Below are 15,641 nucleotides of genomic sequence, written 5' to 3' on the forward strand. Positions count from 1 at the left end.
ACGGTGGAGCCTCGCGATAGGGCCTAGACGGACTTAGTTGTCTGGGCGAGCGACCGTCTTGACGATCAGGGGACGGCCTCCTAACAGCCGATCCACGCTCCAACGCTGGATGATCCTCCACACTGGAGCGTGCAGAGGAGACCAACGCAGGGGCGTGGACTGCCAATTGGAGACTGCTGTCCCTACCGTCCGGGCATGTTCCAGCCTTCTTCGATGCCAAAACAGACGAAGAAGGGTGCAGGGACCCCTTCTTGGTTCCTCCCGATGTCTTCGGAGTTGAGACGTCCTGGGGCACCTTCCCTGACGATCCTTTGTCCGGCTTGGGCAACGATGACGGTTTGGGTGGAGGAGAAGCCCGAAGGCTCTTCCCCTTCTCCCGTTCCGTGCTCAAGCTTGCTACAGGAGTCGAGACTGCACGGTCTCCTAAAAGAGACCATGCCTTTGGCGACGCTCACTTAGGAGGCGTCGAAACGGAACCAGTCCAAGAGGATGAAGCTCCCGAACCGTCTGAGGAGGGTACCGAGGTACCCATCCCAGCGAGAGACCCAGCAGTCTTCCCCCTTAGAAGAGCGAGTCTTCTTGGAGGGGGGGGGGAGAAACCACCCTCCCCTTCTGAGACCAACTGGACTTAGAAGAGAGGGGGGGGGAAGAGGCAGACAAAGACGACGACGATGAAGAAAGAGGAAGACGGAGACGGTTGACGTGCTCGCTGCTGCTTCTTCTTCTTCTTCTTCAATCAACGACAACACCACATCCCCCAGCTTGCCGAAGACAGACCAGGGGTCGACAGAGGCTGGGGCAGGAACAGATGGCACAAGAGTCCGAGAACCGGCAGGAGACTCATGCTGTGGGCGTACAATGGTGGCAGGAACAGCTGGAGGCGAGGCAGGAGGTGTGGGGGCGTAGCCCGGGCGGTGGCGGAGTGACCGAGCAGACCAGTCCAGCTACCGTTGACACTGAGATGTCTGGAGTCGGAACCGCACCATAGGCATGGTGCGTTCCCACCAAGGTCATCACGCTCCCCGGCAGCACAGCAGTGATGGTGGTGGTTGTGAGAGCGTCAACCGTGTGGGTAGTGGGAGCAGTACTCCCTCCCGCCCGCGCAGCAGAGTTGATATGCTCAAGGAGCGAAGGAGGATCAGGGCTGCCAACCATCCCGAGCGACTCCCGTGCCTGACTTAAACCTGGCACAGACAGCAACCCTGTGGAAGACGAAGGCGGGTATGGGGTCCCCCCTAACCCAGGGATCAGCGACTGTGGGTGAGGGGGAGAACTGAGAGGAGTGTGGGCTAGGTCCACTGATCTAGCCTCCTCTGTGACTGCGGATGCAGACACAGGCGAAAGGGAGACAGATTCAGCGCTGTGAATAGGCAGCAAGGGAAGGCCTTCAGGGCTCAGATACAACTGTGAAGGATTAGCAACTGTCGGAGTCGAAGGAGCCGAAGACAGCCCTTCCGACACTTTAGTCTCCTTACGTTTGTATCTAGGTCTCCGAGAGTACCTATCCCACTGCTCAGGGGACCAAAGCCTACACTCATCGCAAGATTCATCAACAGTACAATCAGGGGGGTCCCTGTTCCCTTTCCTACATTTTAAGCAAAGGGAGTGAGGGTCCAAATCTGCACTACAGCGGAAAGCGCCACATTTCTTATCCTTACCAGGACATACCTGGCGCACAGACTTACCCAAATCATGGGTTGGTATTAGATCGTCCGTAATTACAAACACGCACAGTTATACTGAAGTAACAAGCCAAAAGAAAAACAGGAACAAACACACTGTGAAAAAGTTGAAGCTTTAGCATCCAGGGAGGTCCGAGCAGAGAGCAGGAAAACACATCCACATCAGACAAGGCCGGAAAGTAAAGTGAATGCGTGATGCTGGGAGGTTGGTACCGTGGGTTCCCCACTGTTACCAACCAACTATCTGGCCGGTAGTAACACCACCACAATACCTTGTTAAGTCTTTAGCGGCCAGTTCAGCTTCGCAGAAAGTAATCCCCATATAAGTAAAGGACCAAGGGTCTGTACTTGTGTAGGAACAACCGGTTCAAATTCATTACCAGGGCAATGCCCAAAATCCAAAGATTTCCTCTTTCCAGGCTCAAATAAGTTGTGGGTTTGCATTATATATGTATATAAGCAAAACAACAACCAACCCATATATCACAATCACAAACTTAAACAAAAGAATGGAAAAGTCAAATGGTTAGTCGGGCAGAGAAGTCGCTACACTCGATGGCGGCCAAAAGAAAAGTGACTGTATCGACGATTGATTGATTGATTTGTTTATTAAATCTGGTGTCATAACATCTAGGTTATTGATGCCGAAACAAATTTAAATATAAGTTTAAAATAAATTTCATATAAAAATATCTAAAAGTTATGTATATAAATATTTAAATTAAAAAAAAAAGGTAAGTTTAAAAAAAAAAAAAAATTCCATATAAAAATATCTAAAAGGTATGCATATATGAATAAAAATAGGTTTAAAATAAATTTCATATAAAAGTATCTAAATGATACCTATATAAATAAATTTCTTCATACATTCTATATACAAGCTAAATTTTCTTCAGAAGGCCCGCCTCCAACATAAAAGTATACAATTGCTGAGTGTTACAATCCTTTCCAAGGATTGTAGCAAGATTAAAATTATCAACTTCATCTCGTCCCCAAGACAGGAACCTTTGTCTCAAATTCCTAAGTGTGGGACATTCAACCAGCAAATGTCCCACACTCAGGGGTACAGCACAGTCTTCACAAATTGGAGGATTCTCACGGGACATCAAGAACCCATGCGCGAGTCTTGTGTGCCCAATCCTCAACCTGCATAGCATTGTCTCCTGTCTCCTTGGCATATGGGGATATGACCAAGGAGACACAGATGATGCAATACTACGCATTTTTCTATTTGTTAAAATATTCTCCCACTGGGACTGCCAACGCTTTTTTATTGTTTGTCCTACTACAGAATATACATCCCGATATGGCAGTAGGCATCTTGTGGGTTCTGGAGAGTTGACCGCTGATTTCGCTAGTTGGTCTGCTTTTTCGTTCCCATCCACCCCAACATGGGAAGGCACCCAACAGAACTTAACTTCTTTCTCTCTTCTTTTCAATAAAAACAACCATTCTAATACTTCTAAAATCAGGGGGTTTAAAGGATTAAAAGATTCCAGTGCCTGAAGTACACTTTTTGAATCACTATATATAATAAAATTGTTTCCATTATGAATTAAAATCTCCTTTAAAGCTTTTAAAATTGCATTTATCTCGGCAGTAAAAATTGAGGCAACGGATGATAACCTTCCACTCCTCTCTATATCAGGGAAGGCTACACCAAAGCCGACGCCAGCATCAGACTTTGAGCCATCCGTGAAGATTGGTGTGTAGGTGCCATGTTCCATCGAATGTTCTAAAAATATTGACCGCATGGCCTCACATGACAATTCTGACTTGGTGAAATTAAAATACTTGCAGAATTCTACCTCTGGAAATTTCCAGGGGGGAATAACAGAATACTTTACTGGTAGAATCTTCACACTAGGCATATTTAATTCCCTGAGAATCAAGTTTACTCTAAAAGCAAACGGATGCGGTTGCTTGGGATGATTTTCATAATAATGCCAATGCCTTTCCCTTCTCATACATATGCTGGTCAAAGACTTAGGTAGCCTCTGGAATCTATACCAGCTCCGAACCAGCAGACGCTTGTAATGAAGATCCAGTGGCACCTCACCAGCATCTACCAACATGCTCTCAATGGGAGATGATTTAAATGCTCCTGTACACAACCGTACCCCACCATGATGAATCGAGTTGAGCATTTTAAGGCTGTTGGGCTTTGCAGACGTGTAAACTTCGCATCCATACATTAATTTTGAAAAGACCAGGGCTTTATACAATCTCAACATCTGAGTTCTGTCTGCACCCCACACAGTATGAGACAGAACTTTCAGCAAATTCATCGCTTTCAAGCATTTGGTCTTAATATACTTCAGATTTGGGATCCAGGTCAGCTTACTATCGAAAATCAATCCAAGGAACCTCGTTTCGCCTACACATGGAATTCTTTGCCTATGAATAAATAGATCTGGATCAGGATGAAATCCTCTTATGCGACAAAAGTGCATAGTTACCGTTTTACTAGTAGAAAATTTAAAACCATTAACCTCAGCCCACTTCACTATATTGTCGATGCAGAGCTGAAGGCGACGTTCAGCCACTGCCATCCTTGAAGCTGCAAAGGAGATTGAAAGGTCGTCAACAAAAAGGGTATATGTTATATCTGAGGGAATTATTTTGGAAACCCCATTGATTGCCAAGGCAAACAATGTTACGCTTAAAACACTTCCTTGTGGTACTCCTTCTTCTTGACTGAATACTTCTGACATTGTTGCTCCAACCAGGACCTGAAATAGCCTATTTTTAATAAAAGCCTTAATGAAGAGGGGCAAATTGCCTCTCAGGTTACATTCATGAAGGATCCTCAAAATGCCATATCTCCATGTTGTATCATAAGCCTTCTCCAAATCAAAGACTGTATCGACGGGTGGTCAGGGCTTCCACCCCTACCGTTGGCAGTTAACTACCTTGTTTAAAAGTTAAACGGTCTTTCCCAACTCACACTGCAAGTAATATCCCTTATGTAAAGACCAAAGGTTTGTATTCATGTAGGAACAAACATCCATAAACTGCATAAAGGTTTTATGTATTGTGCATAAAGTAGTAGTAAAATTATAACAAATATACAAACCTTTGGTTCTGTAAACACAGTCACTTGAGAAGTGTCAATAATGCCAGGGCTCTGCAACACACCTGAAAAAGTTTCCCACTCTTCCTTCATTTCATCCACTTGAGAATAAATCTCAGTATTGCTTGAATACTGGGTCACATTCAAAGAAGTGTCATGTTTTTCTGCGAATTTCTTCACTTGATGTGTGGCTTCAGTAATTCTTGAACTTTGAGCTACAACTGAAAAAGTTTTATTCTCTTCGAGTTCATTCAATTCAGTAACTCCAAAATTTGTAAAACTCTGGGGTACAACCAATTTCTTTGCTTCTGGCACAGCTTCTACAACACTAGAGACCTCTGACACAGTAACACAAGTTTTATGGCCTTTCCCCAATTTCTTTACTTGGGGAAGATTTTTATTACTTCTATCTTTATTAAATTTGACTTTTGAAGTGTCTTCTTCCATGGACCAAGATTTCCATTTTTTACAATGCTCCATATTTCTGGTATTTCGCTCATCTTTATTTGTTTCCTTGATAACATCACTTTCCACATCTTTCTTGTGGGATGCATCACTTTCCACAATTAAATTTTTGCCACCACCAGGTTTCCTTTCAATGTCAGTATATTTGGTATTCCTCACTATGTTTTTATGTTTGTCCCTCAAACCCTTAGTACAATAACTGTCTTTCCATCTGCTCGCACCATAACTGTTGGCCAAATCACCTAAGTCATATCTGCCATCACAACTTCCCATATCAGACTTGTTCTCATAATAACCCTTATATTTCTCTCTCCAATTCCCCCTACCACTTTGAAGTTCATTATGCCTTACACTATATTTGTTCTTCCTTCTCTGTTTGTAATTCTGAGCGGCACGTTTCTGACTAACACTCTTCCAACCAGCGACACGTGCTGCCCTCGAAGCAATATTTTCATTACTTCCACCTTTATCAAACTTTCTATTTGAACTATCCTCTTTCAAGGCACCCATTTTATTGCAAGCATTTCTAGCCTTTACTCCATCTTTTTCACGTTTTCCAGTAGTAACATTACCCTTCTTCTTTTTATTTGAAGATCTGTTACTATCCTTTCTATAATTTTGGTGAACGTCAATTTTTCTTTTACCCCGTCTCTTCTCGCAACTACCTCCAGTACCATAACTATCCTCCAAACTACTAATATCATGATTCTTAAAATTCTCCTCACACATACCCATATCATAACTGTGTTCCCAATAGCCCCTATCATTATGAGGTTCATTATACTTTCCTCTTTGTCTGTTACCATTCCCTCTCTGTTTGTAATTTGTTGTGCCACCTCTACAATTAAAAGTGATCCTGCTTAGATTATGTCCACAACTTCTCCTGAATCTCATATTCCTGCTGTGGCTCCCACTGGATCTGCCACATTCATTAATATGGGTTTTTCCATAACCATTAAAATCATAACTTTCTTCATTTACAATGTCAAAATGACCCCAACTTGAGTCATTCGGTGCTGTACTACTTAAGCAATTGGAATGACCAGGAGTAGTATCCATTCTGCAAGCAACTATAATTACCAGGAGTAGTTACAATTTAACAGAACAGACTTAAACTAGTCTATATCCATGTAGTTTCCACTTTACACTACGGACGTCAACTTGTTTGTATGCATGTACTCTTGAAATCTACAGTAACAAGAAACAGTTTTGTAATACAAAAAATCAAAGTTTTTCTTAACCAGCCTTGCTATTTTCATTATGCACTACAGTATATCACCCATTCACAACAAAGAAGACTACTGCTTTCAATGGCAAGTCTCATTTTCAAAAGGAGTTGAATTCCACATGTTGATTTTCTTCTTCCTGGTCAATTTTTTTTAATATACTGTACTTGCTGACAAGTTACTATATCCTATTTGTATCACTCAAGTGTTTTTTTGTTCCAGGGACACTATTCCATGAACTAGTCCTAAATGATACTTATGAGAAATCTATACTCTTAGGACTTTTACACTTTATATCATCAGTAAAACTTGAGGGTGTACTGTAATGCCAAGATCAGCTTTGAGCCACAAATTATCCTCCATATACCTGAAACAGAAAATAAGTGAGTTAGTTGCCCAATAAACATAGCATGGGTACCTGTATGTAATTACTCTTTTCCTCAAAAGAAAATGTTATTCACCCTGCTAAGGTAGAGTTTGGCTGCTGTTGCATCTCAGGTAGAGGTGGGTCTGACAGACCCAATAAATAAAAAAATACAGAAAATAATTTGTGTGCCCTCTATTTTCCTAATACTATATAAGGGAACAAAATCTATCTTTCTTCTTTCCAAAATTGCAAAAAAACTAAATTTTTCTCCTACTTTAATATTTTAAACATATTTGAAAAAAAAATCACAAAAAACATCACACAGTAAATTGTACTTTTCCTAACTATACAAACCTGAGGTCCTTTACATTAGGAATTACTTTCAGCAGAGCTGGAAATGGCCGTTGAACTTTCGAACAAGGTGCCATCAGGAAGGTGGGAGTCCTGCCTACCCGGATGTAAACATTCCAATTTGCCTTTTGGCACAGGTGTCAAACTGAGGGGTGGCATGAGGTGGGCATGAAAATGTAATGCAAAGGGCCTCAGGTTTGTATAGTTAGGAAAAATACAATTTACTTTAAAAAATTGTGATTTGTTCCGACACGATATACGTACATTATTATTATTAAAATAGTTTAACCAGACCACTGAGCTGACCAATCAGCTCTCATAGGGCTGGCCCGAAGGATTAGGATGAAATACCAGGTCTCAGCCATAGGCCTAGAACTGGGACCAAGGTCTCAGCCATAGGCCTAGAACTGGGACCAAGGTCTCAGCCATAGGCCTAGAACTGGGACCAAGGTCTCAGCCATAGGCCTAAAACTGGGACCAAACAGGTCATTCGCATGATGATGAATAAATGAAAATGAAATTTAAAAGAAAAAACTGTATAACTAGCATGCTTTACTCCGAAACGCATGTATACAATAAATACATTTGCTCATTTCCTTGCATACAAAAAAAAAAAAATTAAAGATTAAAAAGAATAAAATAAAATTTCATAAAAATTAAAATTCAGAATTACATAATTTTTTTTTCCATTAAATGCCTTATAGGCTTCTATATTTTCATTATTTACTTGGTTTTATATTTTGTCTATCAAGTTACACTTCTTAATGAAAGTTAAAATTGACATGACTGAAAATGTAAAAGATTCTGATAAAATTTCCCCCGTCGATTTATTTCCAAAGGTTGATACTCGCAGTTGATTATTTTTTTGACAGTCGCACAACACGTGTTTGACTGTTATCAACACTTTGCATTCTGGGCATTCGGGAGGAGGGCCATGTGGACTGTTCATCAAGTGTCCATGTGTCAAACGAGTATGGCCTATTCACAGACGTGTCAGAATTACTTGTGTGTGTCTCTCTCTCTGACATGATGAGCTCCATTTTCCAACGCTGGATTTTACCTGTTTCAATTTATTATTTATGGGTTCCTCGTTCCATATATTTTGCCATTTATTTATAATGACGGTTTTTATATCTGTTATGTAATCACTAACTGGGATTTTAATATTTGCTCTTGCCATGCGGACTGCTTCTTTAGCTGCTTTATCAGCTTCCTCATTTCCTTTGATCCCTACATGGGCAGGGATCCAACATATTTCAATATTTTTTCCATTACTACACAATTTGTGGAGTTCATATTTAATTTCCTTTACAATATTATTTTTTGAGTCGTAACCTTGAATGGCTTCTATAGCGCTTCTTGAGTCGCTAAAAATAACAGTTATTGAATGATACTTGCTTTATAATTTTGATGGCTACTGCGATTGCACACAACTCTGCTGTGAAGACTGAGGCATTATTAGGCAAAGATAACTGATATGACTTGTTCTGGGATACAGCTACATATCCTACTCCATGTTGTGATTTAGACCCATCTGTATAAATCACAAAATGTGAATGTTTTTGTCTTATATGATCTATGGTTTTTTGTCTATGATGTTCTGGGGTATATGAGGAACTTTTTGATAAATATTTCAACTGAGTGCAAGTCCTTATTTTATTCATAGTCCAATGGAGTGGTAACTTCACTCTTGAAGGTACTTGTATATCTATGTTCAGTGACTCAAACAATCTATTAGCTCTAATTGGGAAAGGAAGTGGATGACTGTTTATAAATATATCCCTTAGATCAAATAGATTTTTTGTTGGTGAATCACTTGTCTTGATTCTTAATGCACTTTTCATTGTTATGAACTCTCTATGGAGGAACAGTGGCAGTTTGCTACATTCGACTTGTACTGAGGAGACTGGTGAGGATCTAAATGCTCCTGTGCATATTCTTAGTCCTTCATTGTGAACTGGATCTAATATTTTCAATGCTGCTTCTGATGCTGAACCATATATTTCACTTCCATAGTCAATGATTGATAACACTGTTGCTTTATACAGGATGGTAAGAGTATGTCTATCAGCTCCCCAATTTGTGTGTGATAGTTTTTTAATTAGACTTAGCGCCCTTTTGCATTTTGATTTTATGTAAGTTATATGGGCTTTCCAATTCAGGTGTGCATCAAATATTAATCCTAAAAATTTTGCAGTTTGGTTAATTGGTCATATTATGGTTTCTGATTTTCAATTCTATTTCTTCACCTTTTTTCCAGCTTTTTATTTTTATAAAACATGACAGCTTGAGTTTTTTCTACGGATAATCTTAAGCCTACAGATGAGGTCCATTCATCTATTTTTATTATGGTTTTATTAATCATTCATTCTGCATGCTTTATGCGTGATGCCATATAATATATGGCAAAATCATCCATATACAGGTTACTCTTAATTCCAACCGGTAGCATGTTACTGATATCATTAACCCTTAAACGCCTATTGACGTATCATCGTCGACTAAAATTGTCTGTTGGGTGCATCCCATACGTACTACAAAAATTTCAACCTTCGGTCAACTTTGACTAAAAATGGTCGAAAAACGCAATTGTAAGCTAAAACTCTTACATTCTAGTAATATTCAATCATGTACCTTCATTTTGCAACAAATTGGAAGTCTCTAGCACAATATTTCGATTTATGGTGAATTTTTGAAAAACTTTTTCTTACGCATCGGCGACACTCGCCAAAAATTTCATAAATTCTTTCGTCATTTTGTTGTAATTTTTGCACTGTTCTATATTAGCCGTTACATAAAGTTTTATTTATGAAAATGTGTGCAATTTCATGTACAATACAACCCATAGTTGTAGCTTTTATCAGTTTGGAAATATTTTCATATAAACCACGATAACTGCCAAAATTTCAACCTTCGGTCAACTCTGACTCGACCGAAATGGTCAAAAAACGCAATTTTAAGCTAAACCTCTTACGATCTAGTAATATTCAATCATTTACCTTCATTTTGCAACCAATTGGAAGTCTCTAGCACAATATTTTGATTTATGGTGAATTTTTGAAAAAAACTTTTTCCTTACGTCCACACCAGAAATTCTTTCGCCACGTTGTCGTAATGTTTGCACTGTTTTATATTAGTCGTTACATAAAGTTTTATATATGGAAATGTGTGCAATTTCATGTAGAATACAACAGAAAATAACTCATGGTTGTAGCTTTTATCAGTTTTGAAATATTTTCGTATAAATCATTAACTGCCAAAATTTCAAGCTTGGTCAACTTTAACTCGATAAATGGTAAAAATGCAATTATAAGCTAAAACTCTTACATTCTAGTAATATTCAATCATGTACCTTTATTTTGCAACAAACTGGAAGTCTCTAACAATATTTCGATTTATGGTGAATTTCTGAAAAAAAAAAATTTTTTCCTTACGCCTGCACGCCGGAACTCGAGTTAACATCTCAGAAATTTTTCGTCATGTTGTCGTAATGTTTGCATCGTTTTTACATTAGTCGTTACATAAACTTTTATATATGAAAATGTGCGCAATTTCATGTAGAATACAACAGAAAATAGCTCATGGTTGTAGCTTTAATCAGTTTTGAAATATTTTCACATAAATCACGATAACTGCCAAAATTTCAACCTTGGTCAACTTTAACTCGACCGAAATGGTCAAAAACGCAATTGTAAGCTAAAACTCTTACATTCTAGTAATGTTCAATCATTTAGCTTCATTTTGCAATAAATTGGAAGTCTCTAGCACAATATGTCGATTTATGGTGAATTTAAAAAAAAACATTTTCCTTATGTCTGCATTTAACTCGGCCAACATCTCAGAAATTCTTTCGTCTTGTTGTCGTAATATTTGCACCGCTTTAAATTAGTCGTTACATAAAGTTTTATATATGAAAATGTGCGCAATTTCATGTACAATACAACAAATTATAACTCAGGGTTGTAGCTTTTATCAGTTTTGAAATATTTCCATATAAATCACGATAAATAGAAAAAATTCGACTGTCGGTAACTTTAACTTGGTCGAAACTGCAATTGTAAGCTAAAACACAAAGTAATATTCAATCAATTAGCTTCATTTTTCAACAAACAGGAAGTCTCTAGCATTTCGATTTATGGTGAATTTTTGAAAAAAAAATTGCTACGTCCAAGATCATTTTGTGATAATATTTTCTCTGTGTTGCTTTGATCGTTTACAATTTGTTATATACCAAAATCATCACAATTTAGTGTACAATACAACTAAAAAAATTAACTCATTAGCTTTAACTGTTTTGCTTACAGCGCTTTGTATACAATTATATGTTTTTTTTTCGCTGTCAATATTCCAATATTTATATATGATAATGATATTTTTTCATTTCTGATGGTTGCATTCAATGACAAAAAAAGGAGCCAAAAATGAACTCTTAATCTTAAAAACTTTATTTTTTTTAAAACTTTTTCCCGTTTGTCATACAAATTTTGGTCACTTAAAGGGTTAATTTTGGCCACTAAACACTTTGTGGAACTCCATTTTCAAGTGGAAATGTTTGGAATAAACATTATCTATTCTCACTTGGAAAGTGATCTCATAAAGTTTTTAATAAACTTAGGAAGATGGCCAGTATCTAATAATGTTTTCAATTGTACCTCCATGTAGTGTCATATGCCTTTTGGATGTCTAAAAGACAGTTTGTTGCCATTTATTTTTCCAAATTTTTCCCATGTAGATTTTTGAATGGAGTTAACATTTTATTTTCACATTGTTATTTACCATTTTCTCCAACAACTTGCACAACTTGTTAAAGATATTGGTCTGTAATTGTTCACATTACTATGGTCTCTTCCAGGCTTTGGTATAGGAATTATTATGGCATTTTGCCATTCATCTGGAAACAAGTTTCTCAGCCATAAATGATTGTTAAGTTTCAACAAGTATGATTTTGCCGAAGGTGGCAGATCATTTAAAAGCAAATATCATCACCTCCAGGAGCAGATTTATTGCTGTTCAAGAGAGCATATTCCAGCTCATCCATATTGAATTTCTTATTCTAATATATATCTTCCGTTGTTTCAAAATTAAGTATTATAGATTCTGCTTTATTCTTTATTTTTCTAAAATGTTTGTCCAAATTTTGGTCACTACTTATTTTGGCAAAACATTTATTTACTAATTTTGAAGGATCTAAAATTTTTTGCCATTGTCTAATATAGCTTGTCTGGGTGGTCTAATGTTTGTTCCATTTATTTTTCGGAATTTTTCCCATACTTTTTGAATGGATGTTTCGCTTGTTATTTCCGATACAAATAATTCAGATAGATCATCTGACCACCAGGGAACTTTATGTTTTTTATTATGGGGTTTTGAATGAGGAATAGCTTTGTCTGCTGCCTTTTAATGAAAGATACAAAGAATTCGTTTGTCTCATTGGGATTTCTCAAATAATCTCAAATAATCATATGGCAGTATACTTCTGGTGTGCAAGTTAAAAATGTCCCAATCTGCTTTTTGCATGTTATAATGTGGAGAGTATGGTTTTGGTTTATTATTTAATAAAGATAAAGATATTATTATGGGAAAATGATCACTTGAATAGGAGTCATCACAAGTATTCCAGTCTAGTTTGTCAACTATATTTGTTGAACAAAGGGTGACATTTATTGAGGAAAATGTTCCATGGGTTTCTGAGCAGTACGTATTTACTTCGTTGTCATTCAGACAACAAAGATTATTAGTGTTCATCAAGTTTTCTATTTTTTCTCCATCTTTATCTGGTGTAATGTTGTTACAGTCCCATATTGGGTTATGTGCACTGAAATCTCCTACAATTAATATGGGATTCTTACAATCTTTTATTATTTTCTGTAATATGTTTAAATCGTACTTTTTATTAGGCTGGTTGCAAAAATTAATAATATTAAATAAATTATTTTTTATTATCACTGTTATTGCTGAAATTTGTAATTCAGTGTAGTCTCTATCTACTTTGTCATATATCATTTTATTATGGACATATATTGCTGTTCCTAAGTTATTTTCATTTTCCTTTTGATGTTGTGGCTAGTAGATATTTACCTATATTTGGAAAAATTTTTCCGTGTTGTATAAATATAATCATTGGTTCGTATTCCCTTATAAGTCGTTGGACTTCTCCTAGGTGCATTCTCGTTGATAATCCATTTATGTTCCACTGAATTATATAACAACTGAATGGTGTAATATGAGAGTGGCCAAATTACTCTAAATTATTTAAGTTGATTGTTTTTTTATAAGTTAATTTGTATTTTTGTAGGTCTTGATTCATTTTTGTTGTTTTATTTTGACTTTCGTTGCCTGTTACATTTTTACTATCTTGATTTAATTTTTCCATTTTGATTTTTTTTAGAATATTATCTACAACACTGATATGTTTTTCTTTGTAATATTCTAAATGTTCAATACACATGCAACCTTCTTCATGAGATTTGATGTTTGTTTTTTCCTTATTCCTATACCTCATGAAATCTCTTATGGTGTTGGTTAGGCTTTCTTTAGTTATAGTTTTATTTTTGTGGCACATTGCTACAAAGCATTTATTACAACCACATGTGTCTTCATGTTCATTAGTTTGTTGTTCCTTCTTGGTTTTTCTTGTGGTGCCTGTAATTGGTGATGGTTGAATTTCTTTGCTTTCATCATAGTTATCTATGTGTTGGTTTTCCATTTCACCTGAATTTTGTGATTCTGCTCCCAGAGGTATTATTGTTACTATGGGAGACAGTGAAATGTTTGGTTTAGTGTTCTGTTTCTGAACTTTAGCTTTTAGTGAGATTGGTGGGTTATTTATCTTTTACAGCTTTGTTTGGTGGAATTAGGTGGGGTCTTATCTAATAGCCTTTTCCGAGTTGTGTCATCCATTTTATTATATTCTTGTGATTTTAATTCTTCTTCGTCTTTCTCTATGTCAATACTCGTACCTATTTCTGGTAGGAAGGTAAATCTATTGTCAACTGTGATATTGTCATTGTTATATGAAATCTCCATTGAAGAGCTCTTTTGATCATGTATTTTTTTTAGTGATATTTCCTGATTTTTATTGCCATTCACTTCAGTTTGGGTATTGTTTGATTTTGAAGTATCTGCATACCTAAATTTCTTAGCTGGGTCATTCAATCCTCTCACTTTTAGTTCTAGCTTTGCTTCCCTAATCGACATTCCAGTTCGTTCTTGTAGTAATTTAAGTTCAGTATTGTAAATATAGAATGCACGTTTTAGATCGGGCATGATGATCTAGGCCACAATTTATGCATTTTGGTTGGCCACAGTCCCAGCGTGTTTTATGTTCTTGCGAACTGCAATAGGCACATCTAGAAAAATTTCTGCATTTGATGGCTGTATGGCTATATTTGCAACAGTTCTTGCATTGCATGGGTTTAGGGAACATAAGGTCTTAATTCCCTGTTTAATCCAAGTATTTTAATTTTCAAGGGCAAGGTTTGGGCAATGAACTTTATTTTTGCTATTTTGATAGATTTATTTTTGTCTTTCCTGATTGGCACCTCATATAGTTCGCAGTCTTCAACATTGTTGTATCTTTTCTGTAGTGAATCTAGAAACATTGATTTGTTTTGTATTTCTTCTTCTAGATTTGGTAATATCACTGTGCCTTGTACACTGTTCATGGTATCATGCCTTGTGACGCTTTATATTTATATTCTCAATTTTTTTAATATTTTGATAACTTTCCGACTGGATTCTCTGTTGTTGTTCCAACCAGCCATTCCCTCTTTTTAATTTGTCTTATGCTCATCTCTTGTGATGGGCATCGGTTCAGCAAGTAATTTTCCAATTTTAGTAAGGATATGTCTTGGTCAGCTTGTAAATTCAAAAACCTTGACCAGTTTGATTCTCTAAAAAGGGAATCAAAGTGAATCAAGGTTGAGTCTGGTCTATATTTTCTTTTGTTTATTCTATTAGGCTCCAAAGGGCCCTCAGTTGAAAAGTTTGAACTATTTTTGTTCCTTTTTTTGATAGGGACACAGGCACAGAAACATCTGGCTCAAAGGAGAATGGTTCCAATGTAACAATGCCAGGTCCTCCTTTTACAGGGACATCCTTTTTCTCACATGGGTCATCAACATTTGGAGAATTTTCAATCCAAGGTGGGTGCAGAGGTCATCTGTGCCAAAACAGTATCATCAGAGGGCCCAGGGGTACTCGATTCTTTAACGTTACTATTCATAAAGATCGAATAAAAAAAAAAAAATAATAAACCTGAACACTTTAAAAAGATATCATTAGCCTTTCATGGGGTTTATTCTTCCACTAATGACAAAAGTGAGAGCTGACTCCCAAATGTCCGCTCCCTACCCTATCCCACAGGGGATGGCACAATATGTTTAGAGTGGCCCAAGTGTAAGCCAAACCTGCTTGCTAGGACCAAGAGTATTACAAGAATACAATCATCCCCACCCTAATCGTATTATGGGCAAACC

At 37.3% G+C, this 15,641-nt stretch overlaps 1 protein-coding gene across 5 annotated transcripts in view; it reads right to left on the reverse strand.

Moving 5' to 3' along the window:
* Window positions 1-15,641, reverse strand: part of LOC136844855 (uncharacterized) — an 855,665-nt gene that overhangs the window by 806,619 nt on the left and 33,405 nt on the right. For all 5 annotated transcript variants that reach the window (XM_067114093.1, XM_067114090.1, XM_067114092.1 and 2 more), the window contains exon 2: window positions 4,759-6,813. In XM_067114093.1, coding sequence (XP_066970194.1) covers window positions 4,759-6,279 — 1,521 coding nt within the window. In that variant the 5' untranslated portion in view covers window positions 6,280-6,813. The remainder of the gene's footprint in view (window positions 1-4,758; window positions 6,814-15,641) is intronic.

Source organism: Macrobrachium rosenbergii, chromosome 13 (assembly GCF_040412425.1).
Source record: "Macrobrachium rosenbergii isolate ZJJX-2024 chromosome 13, ASM4041242v1, whole genome shotgun sequence".
Lineage (NCBI taxonomy): Eukaryota > Metazoa > Arthropoda > Malacostraca > Decapoda > Palaemonidae > Macrobrachium > Macrobrachium rosenbergii.